The sequence below is a fragment of the Eleginops maclovinus genome, chromosome 4 (genome assembly GCF_036324505.1).
Source record: "Eleginops maclovinus isolate JMC-PN-2008 ecotype Puerto Natales chromosome 4, JC_Emac_rtc_rv5, whole genome shotgun sequence".
Classification (NCBI taxonomy): Eukaryota; Metazoa; Chordata; class Actinopteri; order Perciformes; family Eleginopidae; genus Eleginops; species Eleginops maclovinus.
The window spans coordinates 29074910-29089436 of NC_086352.1; the positions used below are offsets into that span (position 1 = coordinate 29074910).

Genomic DNA, 14527 nt, shown 5'->3' on the forward strand with positions numbered 1-14527 from the left:
TACATACCTGATTTCACACATTGGAATGGGCATTCTGATTTGCCTCATCTTAGGTTTTTAATCGGCATGAACAAAATACACCTTAAATGACATTTAGTTTTAAGTTTTCACAGTGGTGTATAATTTAAGTAGCAGTGTAGGAAAAACAAAGCGAATATTTACTTCAGTTTACATTTTGAGTGATTTGTTCAGGTCACATTATGTGTACTGTGGGCTATGGGTTGGCTTTACAAAAATCGACATATTTTAGCTTCACAGTGATAAGTATTAACACAAAAAGTGTCGTCTTCACACTGAAGTGCAGTATGACTCTTTCCCCATTGGGGGCGGAATGTGTTGTTGGGACGTTGAAGAGTCCTCGTGTGCTCAGAGTTGGAGACGCACACAGGGCAGGAGGAGGACAGGGTGTTCATGATCAAGACTTGCATTATATTTTCTACATGGTAATACATTTTCTAAGCCATTCATTGATTCTCTTATTTGTGGTTCTATTATTTCTGAAGATGTGTGACCTTTACAATTATAGTTTTTTTTGGTGCTCCAGACAAAGTTAAGTAAGCCAAATAGTCAGTGGGCGTCTTAATTTGAACTGCAATGAAATTATTTTTGTTTTAAAAACGTATCATTCATTTTTATTAGCTTTTTGTAACGAGTTTTAGGAAATGTTATTCCAGATGGTGAAACAGCTGTTGTCTGATATTTCAGGTAAGCCTAAAGCGTAATGAAGAAGTATTACCCCAACTACAGACATCAGTGAGGACTGCAGCCATGGACTTATTCAAACAACAGAAAGTGGAGGATTTTTATGAAATTGGTGAAGAGTTGGGAAGGTAAAGTTATGCATGCATCATATTTACTCTTTCACTTCTTAATTTTGTAATAATTGCATCTTGCATTTGATTTAATGAATAGTGTTGGGATGTTGAATAGTAATCAGAATCCAAATAACTTGAAGTGCAAATGCAAACACTTCTAACAGTACCGTACATGCCACGAAATGACTTCATTAATGTAACAAGAAACTGAGCTACAAGATAGGTCCATATTTCAACTCTTTACATGTTACAACCTCTGCATATATTCTTTAATTTCAGTGTCAGCCAGAAAAAGTTATATCATTTTTTTTTAATGTTTTGGAAATGATGATCTTTGCAAAATCTATATTGTTTATTTTGTTTTGTTTTAAGACATACACTAATATATATATATATATTCCAATATTGTATTTAATTGGTTAGACATCAGTAATATTAATTTACTGGAAACAACTCATCATGTTTATTTATTGTGGTTGTCAAATGCTACATACATTTCAAAATAAGACATCAACATTTAAGAATAGAAGTTGCTTTCTCAAAAGCATGAAGGTCACTGCCCCAAGCAGTTATTGCTCTGCTATAATAATATGGAAATCACACTGAATCATTAACTGCATACTGCAAATAACAGGAGTCAAATTGTGTGGGCCTAAGCCTCCGGCACAACCCAAGTGTTTCAAATTACACTAAAATACCCCCGGTCTAGTTGTCTAGTTTGTTTCTGTGCGTTGTCAGATGGAGACAACTGTTATGCATGTCAAGCTGCGTTTTAAAGGACACTTCTATGTTTAGCTGCAGCTATATCTACTCTGAGACTGCAGATGAGGAAGTGGAGTGTTAGGTTACAAACCATTCCAGCAAAGCAGAACTAAGTATGCAGCTGTACAGTCCAAGGATATTTTCATTTCAATTAATGAGAGATACAAAACTCTGTATTTTACAGAAGTGTTTGCTTGTATTAGAGTAAATCAATCAATAGGAGCCCAGTTTATCACTTTGTGGCAGACTGTGCTACAGTATAAATGAACTGCAGTGGTGGGAAAATGCAAGTGACAAAAATAAATCGCAAACCCCCCCGAGTTCTGTAGCATGTGTTATTGTGGGGTGCCTAATACTTAGTAGGCTCTGTATCAGACATGATTAAAATAACTTGTTATTTAATAACCTACATGATTGTATAACCATCCCTACATGTACAGGGTTTTTGAGTTATTACTTTTTGAAATTCGATTTCTTCTCCTCTCATTGAAGTGCACGCAACAGGCCAATCTTTGTAACTTGGAGATATTTCAGAATGAGTTATCCCTCTTCATTGGGCTCATATCAGTGCAGTTGCATGGGGAGATGAACCTGTATAAGATTAATTTGTCTGTGAAAAGTAGGGTTTGATATTTCTCACTCAATTAACAAACTGAACAGTTTTATGATGTTATAGGCTATGTGATTACTTGTTTAAACATAACAATATTTCTAACGATATTAATTGAGGCAAGCCACAAAGAAGACTTGAGCGATTATAGTATTGATGTGAAGGTTCTTCAGAAGGTGTATGCACAAATTATGAAGTGACAAGTCAATGTTAGGGTTAGGGAATGAACTTGCTCTCTGGAGGACAAATAAAGTAATGATGATATTTTAAATGACCTCAAAAATGCCACAGACCAATATAAAAAAAGAAAAAAATCTGTGATTATCCAGGCCACAATCAACTTGGTCAAGCAATCATAGTTTTTCTCTCTGATGCCTGCTGTGTGTTTCAGTGGGCAGTTTGCTATTGTAAAGCAATGCAGAGAGAAAAGCAAAGGTCTGGAATTCGCCGCCAAGTTTATCAAGAAGCGGCAGAGCATGGCCAGCTCTCGAGGAGTGCGGCGGGAGGAGATAGAGCGGGAAGTGGACATCCTGCAGCAGATTCAGCACCCAAACATAGTCACGCTGCATGGCGTCTACGAAAACCGCACTGATGTGGTGCTCATCTTGGAGCTGTAAGTGAGTGGGGATCCGTTTATTTGAAGTCAACAAATGTATTCATAGTACTGTTATTAGAGCATGTTGCTGTTAATCACAATATATAAAGCATCTTTGGCTCATGTCAAACTGGTAGGTCAGTCAACACAACCACACGTTCTGTTGTAGAACAGGGTTCAAAACTTTATTTCAAATGTTATTACACAGCCTTGGGTCAACAAACATAAAGTTTGGCTAAGTTTCAGGGAACTTCGTATTATGTCTTTTATTCGGCAAATCAAACGACTCCAATATGCCAATCATATTGATCACTTGATCAAATAGCTTTTTGTGTTCCCCTTACCACAATAATATTACCACTTATATATGCTGAAAGTTCTTCATAGTATCCTTTAATCTGTGTGTGTGTGTGTGTGTGTGTGTGTGTGTGTGTGTGTGTGTGTGTGTGTGTGTGTGTGTGTGTGTGTGTGTGTGTGTGGTGTGTGCATGCGTGCGTGCGTGCGTGCATGCATGTTAAAGGGTCTCTGGAGGTGAGCTCTTTGATTTTCTGGCTCAGAAAGAGTCTCTGAGTGAGGAAGAAGCCACTCAGTTCATCAAGCAGATCCTCGAGGGGGTGAACTACCTCCATGCAAGGAAAATCGCTCACTTTGATCTTAAGGTTTGTCAAGACAAGACATGTGACACTGTTTTCAGTAGATGTGCTTGTAGAGGTCACATTTTCAAGTTTCAGATTCACACTCAATCAACCTCATTCAGTTTAGCCGTTACATTCCATCAGAGCAGCAAAAAGCTTGTTCAATAACCAAAGGATACTGCTCATCATGATTCAGCACATTTTGTTAGGAAAAACAAGGAAGGTTCATTCATACAGCAAATTTCCCAATTTGCAACGCAATTTAAAGTGCTTGACAAAAAACATTAAAAGCATTAAGAAATGAGGCAAAGGAACACACTATTGAAAGTAAATTAAAAAGCCAAGAGAATATTATAATTATAATTCTTATTATTATTCTTATTATTATTATTTTACCTATTTTGCTGGTAAATGTGTTATTTTTTCTTGGAAGGAAAAGGCTTGTTCAAAATACATTTTATTATTCATCATTAAACTATTGAAATGTTTCACAAAAGTGTTTTGGGCCCTGAGATATGATCAAAAGCTCCTGAACAGATACTAAATTGATCTTTTGTATCAGTTTCTCCTGTTTCTCTGTTAAAAATATAACTTTAAAATTCGGCTAATGTTTTTGGGGGTTCATCTTGACTCCCTTGAGTTCATTTGTAAGAGGACAGACACTTTTTGGATGTTTTGGCCTACTGCTGCTGTCCAACTGTGTGTCTTACAAGGAGGATGACCTATATTAAAATACAGTACGCAGATTTGTTCCACTAGGTGGTGCAATAAGCTGTGTTTAATGTAGGAAGTATGAATTGTATTCATGTGTACACTAACTAAAATAAAAAGCTATTTTCTGTGTGTGTATTTCTTCCTGATTTTTGTTTTGGAAAAAAAAAAGTGTAATATGTAAATTAAATACCTCTCTCCCATACCTGCAGCCAGAGAACATCATGCTGCTGGACAAGAATGTGCCATTGCCAAGAATTAAACTCATAGATTTTGGTCTTGCCCACAAGATTGAAGCCGGGGTGGAGTTCAAAAACATCTTTGGAACACCTGAGTTTGTAGGTAAGACAACGTTGTAAACAAATACAACCAAGAAACAACAGGAATTCCACCAACTATCAATCACCAGACACCTGACGCATTCTTCCTGTCATCTGTTTGCCTTTCAAGCACCAGAGATTGTCAACTATGAGCCGTTGGGATTAGAAGCAGACATGTGGAGTATTGGGGTCATCACCTACATCCTGCAAGTGAACCACAAGCACCATATTCTCACTTATACTGCAGCTACCGTCAAACTGGGTGATGAACTTCTCTCTCTTCTCTTCTGTTTCGCTCCAGGCTGAGTGGTGCTTCACCTTTCCTGGGTGAGACCAAACAGGACACTCTGAAGAACATTTCAGCCATAAATTATGAGTTTGATGAGGAGTTCTTCTGTCACACCAGTGAGCTGGCCAAGAAATTCATCAGCCAGTTGTTGGAGAAGGATAAGAGGTAAAAATACAAGGACATTGTCCTCATGGCAAGCTTGTGCATCAACAAGAAAATCTATCTCTGTGTCTTAGTTTTATAATTGATTCAGAAGGAATGCTCTTAGGACAGATATACGGGTATACATGTTGAGGAGGTGGATGTCTGGGACCATTGTAAATGTCAATTTTCCCTAAATTAAGAAAATGTAATATGTTAGTTAGTTTATTTGATTGAATTGAATTGAATTGAATAGGCACTTTTTCTACTTCTTATTTTCTCTTACAGGAAAAGATTAACAATTCAAGATGCTCTTAATCACCCATGGATCAAGGTAAAGTAAAAACTCACTTCATTACATTTTTGTCTGCATCTAATATTATAAGTATTGCAGTCTGAATTTGAGATTAAATCATTTTTTACTTCTTTTTTTTCTAAGATCTACACTGTAGATGGTTTAGAATGTTGTCCTTCTTTGCTTCGAAAAGGGCTGTTTTAACAAAGATACTGTAAAAACAGATTAACTAGGAAACCAAATGGATTTTTACATTGAATAGTTTTGGCCGAAAAAAAATGTCCACACATGATGGGAAAACACTTGAAATTTGAATCTGTCCTTTGATCATTATTTGACCAAAATGGTGCAATTGGGCTCTTTTTCAGTTTTTCTTTTGGCCCTCTGCAGTCTACAAATTGTTTAGGTTGAAGAATTTAATCATTGATTTGTCAGTCCATACTATGTTCAGCTTTTTTTTCCGTTATATTCTTAATATTTTCATCAATCCTACTGCATGTGTAGAATATTCAACATTTCTAGCTTATTATTGTATTATCTGTCTGTATTTGTGCCTGGTCTTCCCAACTTTAGACACAGTTTCTAACTCTCCCACCTTTAAACCCTAAAAGTCCAATGAGCACAAGGAGGAGAATAAAGCCAAGGAGCCAAAGAAACGGGAGCGGCGCCAGCTGAAGACAAAGCGCCTGCGGGAGTACACTATCAAGTCCCACTCAAGCATGCCACCCAACAACACCTATGTAAACTTTGAGCGCTTTGCCCAGGTGGTGGAGGACATTGACCAGATGGAGAGCTCATTCGTCAGCCTGGCAGCAGCCCATGACTCCCTGCAGGAAGACATCGATGCCATGGTCTCTATATACAATGAAAAGGAGGCCTGGTACAAGGAGGAGAGTGAAGATGTGCGCCATGAGCTCTCGCAAATCCGCTATGAGTTCCGTAAAGTGGAGGCCTTTAAGAGGAGCCTGCAGGACGACATGCAGGCCTTCAGCTTCAGCCTCGACGGTGTCAGCAACCGCTATCAGGAGAGACAGAACCACTTCGATACGCTGCGTCAGGAGCTCAGCAATGAACTCAAGTGGGTTCAGGAGGAGATGGGTTCATTTCCAATGGATGGAGGTGGGGGAGGATACCCCAACTGTAGCTTCTCCACCGTCTTCAACAACGACGTTAATGAAGCCCTGAAGGAGCTTCTGAACCGCTCCTGTGGAGGAGAGCTGCTGTCCGGGATCAACCTGGACTTTGAAACCGGACAGCAAAGATAAATGCTTCAGTTATTCAATAACCACTTAACATCATGGTGACTAGTACACTCTAAGAAATAAGGGTTTTAAAAGGGTTGAAGTTCTACCTACAACCATGTTCTTCTGACGGGAACATCAAGAAAGTGTTCCTTGTAGGATTAAGGGTTCAATTAAGAACCTTTTTCATCCAAGTACCCATTTTTGGTAGCAAGAGTTCTTGAATGATTGATGAAAGCATGGGTATTAAAAGAACCTTCATTGCCACACACCATGAACTGTGATTATGATCCATGAATGTTCTGGGATTTATGGGATTCAGTCATTTTTGGGCTCTAAAGTACAGTACAATGTGGTTCTTCAAGGGTGCTCAGAAGACAGGATGAAAATGGGTGAAACCCTTTTAAAAAGGTTATTTTTAGGTCCCATGTGAATGTTCTAGATAAAATCCTTATAATATTAAAGGGTTTTTTGGTAGCACCCATTGTGCATAGACAGCATAAAGGTTCTGGATAGAACCCCAAGAGAGGGTTTTGGGTGATAAAGGTTCTATGGATGTGTGTATTCTTAAATGCTTTACTGTATATTTAAATGTCCAATCAAATGTTTAAGAAAAATAAATAGAATCCATTACACATTCAAAAGCAGGTTACTCACAACCTAAGATTGATCAATACTATGACAGCCAGCTGATATTTACACCAGCATGCCTTCACAATATTGTTAACTTTGTAAATTTGTATTAGAACCCAGCACCCATAACATTCAATCTATGTCACAACTCTTATGAATTCAAAAATATTGTATTGCTGTAGATCAGCACATTTTAGTTGAGCCCAGGGACTCTTTATTATAGTGTTCCACATTCAACAGATCAAATCAGAGCTGGTAGCATTTTAAAATTTTAGGGGGTTTGCAGATTATGGAAAGATATCTTTTATTTATACTAAAATATCCAAACTGAAGTTCTTAAATAGCTTCAGTTTGGATTATAAAACACTGTGTTTGTGGATGGAGAAATTCTGATGTTTAGTCCAGTCATGCAGAATAAGTTACAAGTTAGTAAAAAAGGTCTCATGATTTATTTGAAATGCCATTTAATTTCAAACTTGAAGACACACTTGTTCAGCTTGTGAATCTTGGTCAATTATGGAGCGTTAGTCATGGCGGCAGTGATGAGAGGTGCAGTCTGTCCGGATAAGCTGGAACAGATCAGAGACAACATAAAACTTGGATGGTCATTTTTTTCAACACATTTTTTCTCACTATATTTTACCACCAACTGTTTAAAATAAATAAAGTTTAAATGATTTAGCACACAAATTATGCTATCAAAAATTGATTAATTTTTTTAATGAGATTCAGTCAACGTCAAAAAGGCATCATGACTGAGAGAATGAAACACATTCAACGCACAAGAGATAACACATTAAGCCTGTTTACCCCTCGAAAATGCTTTAAAGTGGTCATTTAAAAGAATTTCACTGAGCTGAACATGTACTGGCTGTTAAACTTTTCACATCACTCTTAGAAAAAATAGCTCTTTGAGGATAACATGGCACTGTTGAAAAGCTCCAAAGCCAGCAAACATTATTTGTAAATGATGTTTGAGAACATAGCCAAACCAGAAGAGGATTCATTAAACACTACTCATTGCTCCAGTAGTTAAGATGTATTGTGGTTTGGTAAACAATTGAATGTTGAGTTTAGAAGTTGTGTTTGGAAGGAATGTCAGGAAAAACCATCTTCACATGCCTGGTTATGAGACTCAGGAATGAAGTTATTGTTATGACGGAAAGTAAGACAACCAACCTCATACAAATCAGACAATAGCATCACCTGATCTCATTTGTCTTCATTTGTGTTCTTTTAAAATCCATCAGCGCTGCAGCTTGTGATAGGTTTCCTCAATGGCTTTTCACACACATATTGACCCGGGGTTGCTCAAAGCTAAATGATTCACACTGCCATTCTAAGACCTTCAAATCAGCCCTTGTATACATAGCTATTTGTAAAATCCTGATTTGTGTGAACATTTTTTTTTTGTCTAGTTGTTTTTTGAAATGCTAGCATATTATGTCGTGTCAGGTCCTGGCCAAATTAGTTCCTTGCCTCCTTGAATACCCACCATTCCAGATTGAGGGCTCACATGCCCCTCAATTTACAATGAATTTCCCTGTTTATACATTATACTGCCTTGATTTCTTGTTACCCTGGCAGATTGTCTTTGTGATCTTTGTGAGGTCATTGCTTTCTAGCATTTCGTAGTATTTGGTTTCTCTGATTTTTGACTTTACTTTGGTTATTGGACGTTTGCCCACTCCCTGAATTTGTTTGCTCCTTTTAAACAGACAATCTCTGTATGACTGTGACTGTGTCTCTGCATGTGAATCTGTGTTGTGACCAGAAAAATTGCACCGTTAAGAACAACAACAAGAACGAATGGAAGAAGTATATAGTGACTTTTGTTAAAGCGGCCCTATTATACCTTTTGGGGGTTTTCCCTTTTCCTGAAGTGTGTTAAATAGGTTTTTGTGCATTTAAATGGTCTGCAAAGGCCAGACAGTCACAGGCACTCCTCCCTTTCCTGAAACGCTTTGATTGGACATCTTTGTTTGCTGAGGGGCGGTCATCTCTAAGCGGTTGACCAATCACAACAGGCACTGATGATATAACTTCCACAAAATTGTGAGTAACTCTTCATTTTGTTTATCTGTTGATCTATACAAATCTCCTTCTGTACTACCAAATTCCTCCAAACTTTAGTTTCTATTTAATTAAGTGTTTACATCTTTAAAGTGACATCCTGTAATAATGACACTGACTCTCAGGTGTTACATTTTCAGGAAATAAAGGGCACCCTGGGGACATTTGATGCACTCTATCCCAAAAAGTTATATGAAATGTTACTTAAGTAAAAGTAGAAATACCACAGTGTAAAGGCCTACATTCAAAACTTGTATATTCAAAGTATATTGTTTTATGTTGCAGCTTCTAAAGGTGGATCATTTTAATAAGTGTATATACTGTAGAGTAACCTTGTGTCCGTACCAAAGAAGGGATCAATAAAGTATTATATTAACCTTTTACATGTATTTGTTGTTGATATTTTGTAATGGTAATCTGAATCTGCAGATTAGTAACTGAAGTCAAACGAGTGCAGTGAAACATGTGCCTCCAAATTATTGCACCGTCTAAGTATTAAGTCTAATGAAATTTAAACAATCAAATTAAGTACAAGAACCTAAAATGTATATCTAAGTAGTACATGAAAATATTGTCCTTATGTCCCATTTCTGCTCTCACCCCCATCCACGGCGCTCTAAGTTTTGTCAGCTTGCTAAAAATGCCACTAAAACATGCAACAATCTTAGATAAAATGGGAGCTGCGATGTAGGCGGGGATTCTCTGTGTCTACCAGTAAGATAACCACAAAACACTCGAGACAGCTTGGCAATCATTTTGAATGAAAGACTTTTGCTTGTAACAGGGAATATCTACATTGTGGTATTACTACTTACTTAAGTAAAATATATGAGCACTGAAAGAATTATAACATAATTAAAGCCTGTGTAGGCTACTGTTAACTGTTGTGTGTGTATTTTGGGGAAGTAGCATCAAGGGTAAGTGTACAGTGTAAGTAAAAACAACAGACTGTATACAATATATGAAGGTAAATGCATGCAATATCAGTGGCTACTTTATTTATAAATGGTATTTTAAGTCAGATGGCAGTATTGGGCACATCATGCTTACCAAGTGTTCTGATGCTAAACCGCTATGTGTTTTGGACCTCTTTGTCTTAGTGGGCGTGAATGTCTTTGCGTGAACCACTGTTGATGGTATGGTATGATGGAGAGCTCATGCATGCAGACAGGCAGACAGACAGGCAGACGACAGGCAGGTCCTAACGTCACAGGCCGGGGCAGGGCTGGGGCTGGGGCTCGGTGAGGGGTTGGGACTGAGCAGACCGCTCCCCGGAGTTGCAGTGGAAGCTACGGGAGAGGCGGGCGGAGGCATGGAAATCCATGCATGGCTCTGTCTCCTTTCACAGTAACCATATCGAAAAGCGTACGGATATTAACTGAACTGTTCGCTTGCAATGAAGCACATTGTGTAAGCACAACACACAGAAGAGGAGGCATTTGACGTTTACTGGTAAGCGGGTTTTATATTCCAGCCAGCGTTAGGAAGTGCAACGTTAGCTAGCAAGCTAACCTGCTTGACGCTATGATACAGCAGATAAGCCAACGTAATACTGGCCAAAATAGCTTCAACGAATGCTGGGCTTTTAGACAGGTATGCACACTGCTATGCCTTTATAATTAGCCACCTGCCATACCTTTACATAAGGCTGTTACGTGTATGCTTTGGTGTTTTATGCTTTGCTAGCTGAGTGACGTGAGGAAAGTTAGCTAACGTTAGCTAACGTAAACAGTAGCGCAAGTTGACAGTCGGTGCAAAAACAACTGCCAACAATATTGCATCAAAGGTTTGTCGCGAGAGCTTGTAATTCTATTGTAAACATTACTGGTTTGATGCCATGTCTGAAATGTTAGCCGTGGTCCAGTTATGTTAGTGATTTGTTTAACAGTTAGCCGTTGGTGATTATCACAACAGGAAAACTGTTTCTAATCTGACACAACAAGCAGGTTAGCAACCCTCTTACACTTAGAATCCTGCTGCTGTGTCATGGTAACGTACTAGGTGTCTAATGTTTTCTGCAGGTGCTAAGCTAGTAACGTGCTAACAACCTCTGCTTAAACCATAAATACATTATTGTTAGCATGGCCGTTTCTGCAGATGACTTGTCCTGTTGAGTTGGCTGGCTAAATGCTAACCGCCTACTGTAGCGACCTAAACAACTGCAGTGTTGACTGTAACCTCGGTGGGTCTGTCAACATGGTGAAGGAGTGTCTGAAGAAAAGCACTCACCTTCAATAAGCTTAAACAAAACCGGCACCAATAATGGAAGCAAGCAGAAAAATGTCAATGATAAACACATTTGTTTATACAGCAGGAGGGTGGATTCACAGCAGCCCAGGCTGGAATAATCTTTTAGATCCAGAAAATACTATGGGCACTATAGAAACTACTCTGTGGTCACAAGTTTACTTTAAATAAAAGGACACAATTATTAGCAGCAAAATAATAGCCACAGTTGAAGCAATGGAATATTGGAATATTTCAGAACGATCTATATTATGTTATTTAATAATAGCATCAAGGCTTTAATGAGTTAAACATTTGAATGTGTCCGCCGTTTCACTTGTTTAATGTTGCTATTAAAATACTCTGCTACAAAGCAACTTTTTGTAGTGTTTTCACCGAGATGAACAACATCTTATACACAACATTAAATCATAATTCATTGCTTCATTATGTTCTGTCTTATTCATTTCAATCAGCAAAGTAACTAACATTATCATACATTTAAATTCAATATTTATTTGTGAAATGTCGTTGAGGAGAAATGACAATACACATACATAGTACATCGAAATGGTACTTCACATGACATCCCATCAGTGGTTGTAGTGAACATTTAAAAGCATTTCATTTCTTGAATTTCAGGTATTATGGATTAGTAAATATGACTTTAAAAAAATAGGGGCATTTTGATTCATTTTTGCAGAACTTCCATGTCAGTATGTGGTTCTATAGGTCACTTACAGGCTTTGTATATGGAAATAAATGCGCCCCTGGCCTGTCCTATGGACCTTACCTTCTGGAAGGAATGCTGTGATCAGGTCACTTTCTGAGTCTCTTGTGAATGACCCACTTGGTCAGAACAATGTTGTACGTTTTAGGTTTCTCCAGCCGGAACACATTTTTAAGTCTGGAATTGTATTTAGTATTTCACCTCACAGGATATGGCCAGATTGATAGTCAGCACTCGACAGTTGTTTGTTTTATGGCAGAACCTTTCCCATGTCAATACATTTATGCTGTTTAATAGTTGCTTCCACGGTTATTGATTTAATGTTCACAAGTCAAATAATAGATCAATGCAGATGCATTGTGTTTGATAGGGATTTAATGTGAGGCCGTAAGATAACGTTTATCTTCTTTTATATTGATGGGATTTATGAGCGATTGTATCTATGATTGGTTTGAATTTAAATGCATTTTATTTAATATTCAGTTTTGTTGACTTCAAACCAAAGGGGGTGTTGTTTCCAAAAGCTCTTGTAACCTCATGGAAGAGTTGTATTGGCTTATTTTGTTTCCAAAGTTCCACCTTAATGAACCTATCTTATGCTGGACAGATATAATAAACACTTGTCCATGAAGTCCTCTCACAGAACATTAGGGCTGCAAATAATATATTTTATAATTGAATCTTTAAATTACAGTATATTCTCAATTATTGGTGCAAGTGGATTTCTTTAAGTGTCTTGTATTATCAGACCATGATATAAAACAGAGAATAGCAGGACATCCTTATATTTAAGAGGCGGCAAAACAGCATTTTTGCATGAACAACTTACTGTTAATCGATTATCTAAACAGTTGCCATTATTTTTCTATGGAACCACTAATGGATTAGTTGACCTATTGTTACAGCTCTACACTGCAGTGCACTTCCCAACCTTGCTCATCATCCTTATTGTCCTCTGGCTCTGAAACGCTCTATAGATTTATAGATCATAGATTTTGGCTGCAATCCTGGATAAAAACATTACCGGTTAATGCTTTTTGCTGCTGAATCCTCATGCATGAAATGCTGGGTTGCTCGGATAGATTATTGGTAACACCTCAAACCCTCCTGTATACACACAGGCTGAATCTGAACCTTGTTCAGTTGAGTTTTCTTTACCTATAACTCTTTTATTCAAAGGGTATTGATCATATTTCTCCACAAGGGAGTGGAAGTCACAGTTTTACTAACATATTTGAATAGAATGTTGGCCTTCATATGACCCACACAGCACACTGTACGCGTCACATCCTCGTTCATCACATTAAGATGACATCTAAAACAGTATGGTTGGCTACAGAAAACCGGTTCTTGATTACAACTACTGAAGGACTTTTACTTTTGTTAGGAAGCATGCTTTTTTCATTCCAATTATTGATTCTTTGAAGCAAAGCTTGGACTTCTCGGACCTGTTATGCACAGGTCAACATGTGTGTAGTGCTTGCAATATGGCCGACTGGAGTAAGTCCTAAAAAGTATGGCTAAACATTTGGAAACATTTTTAATACAATGATTAAAACACTTCAAATTAGCATGATAAAGCATTTAAAACCTTAATTAAACCAAGGTAGTTTCACTGACAGCAGTGCTCAGTCAACAGACAGTTCTATTCTATTTGGCAGATATTTACAATCCACATTTCCTGTTTGATATAATGGGTCAAATTTTGCTAATATGATTTAATGGTTCCATTTTAAGGATAAGGTTTGTTTCATAATCATGTTTCATAGGATTATGCATAAAAAAGGGGCCATATAATGCTAATGTTCCAGTTCATATTTGTATTTTGTGCCTTATCATAGGTATACCTCAACTATGAGAGACAGAATGAGAAAGAAAATCCAGGAAATCACATTGTAGGATTTTTAAAGAATTTATTTTCAAATTATTGTGGAAAATAAGTATTTGGTCAAAAACAAAAGTTCATCTCAATACTTTGTTATATACCCTTTGTTGGCAATGACAGAGGTCAAACGTTTTCTGTAAGTCTTCACAAGGTTTCCACACACTGTTGCTGGTATTTTGGCCCATTCCTCCATGCAGATCTCCTCTAAAGCAGTGATGTTTTGGGGCTGTCGCTGGGCAACACGGACTTTCTACTCCCTCCAAAGATTTTCTATGGGGTTGAGATCTGGAGACTGGCTAGGCCACTCCAGGACCTTGAAATGCTTCTTACGAAGCCACTCCTTCGTTGCCCTGGCGTTGTGTTTGGGATCATTGTCATGCTGAAAGACCCAGCCACGCTTCATCTTCAGTGACCTTGCTGATGGAAGGAGGTTTTCACTCAAAATCTCACGATACATGGCCCCATTCATTCTTTCCTTTACACGGATCAGTCGTCCTGGTCCCTTTGCAGAAAAACAGCCCCAAAGCATGATGTTTCCACCCCCATGCTTCACAGTAGGTATGGTG

General features: G+C 37.9%; 2 protein-coding genes across 7 annotated transcripts in view; both read left to right on the forward strand.

Moving 5' to 3' along the window:
* Positions 1-355: 355 nt before the first annotated feature.
* Positions 356-9501, forward strand: dapk2a (death-associated protein kinase 2a). Its single transcript, XM_063882651.1, has 9 exons — positions 356-443; positions 706-830; positions 2579-2800; positions 3303-3441; positions 4341-4470; positions 4579-4654; positions 4750-4902; positions 5167-5212; positions 5785-9501. The coding sequence occupies exons 1-9, from the start codon at positions 441-443 to the stop codon at positions 6436-6438; spliced, it is 1548 nt and encodes a 515-aa protein (XP_063738721.1). The 5' UTR covers positions 356-440; the 3' UTR covers positions 6439-9501.
* An 890-nt stretch (positions 9502-10391) lies between these two features.
* herc1 (HECT and RLD domain containing E3 ubiquitin protein ligase family member 1) overlaps positions 10392-14527 on the forward strand; it is a 66002-nt gene continuing 61866 nt past the window's right edge. For all 6 annotated transcript variants that reach the window (XM_063881041.1, XM_063881045.1, XM_063881046.1 and 3 more), the window contains exon 1: positions 10392-10572. The gene's annotated coding sequence lies outside the window, so the exon portion shown is untranslated. The remainder of the gene's footprint in view (positions 10573-14527) is intronic.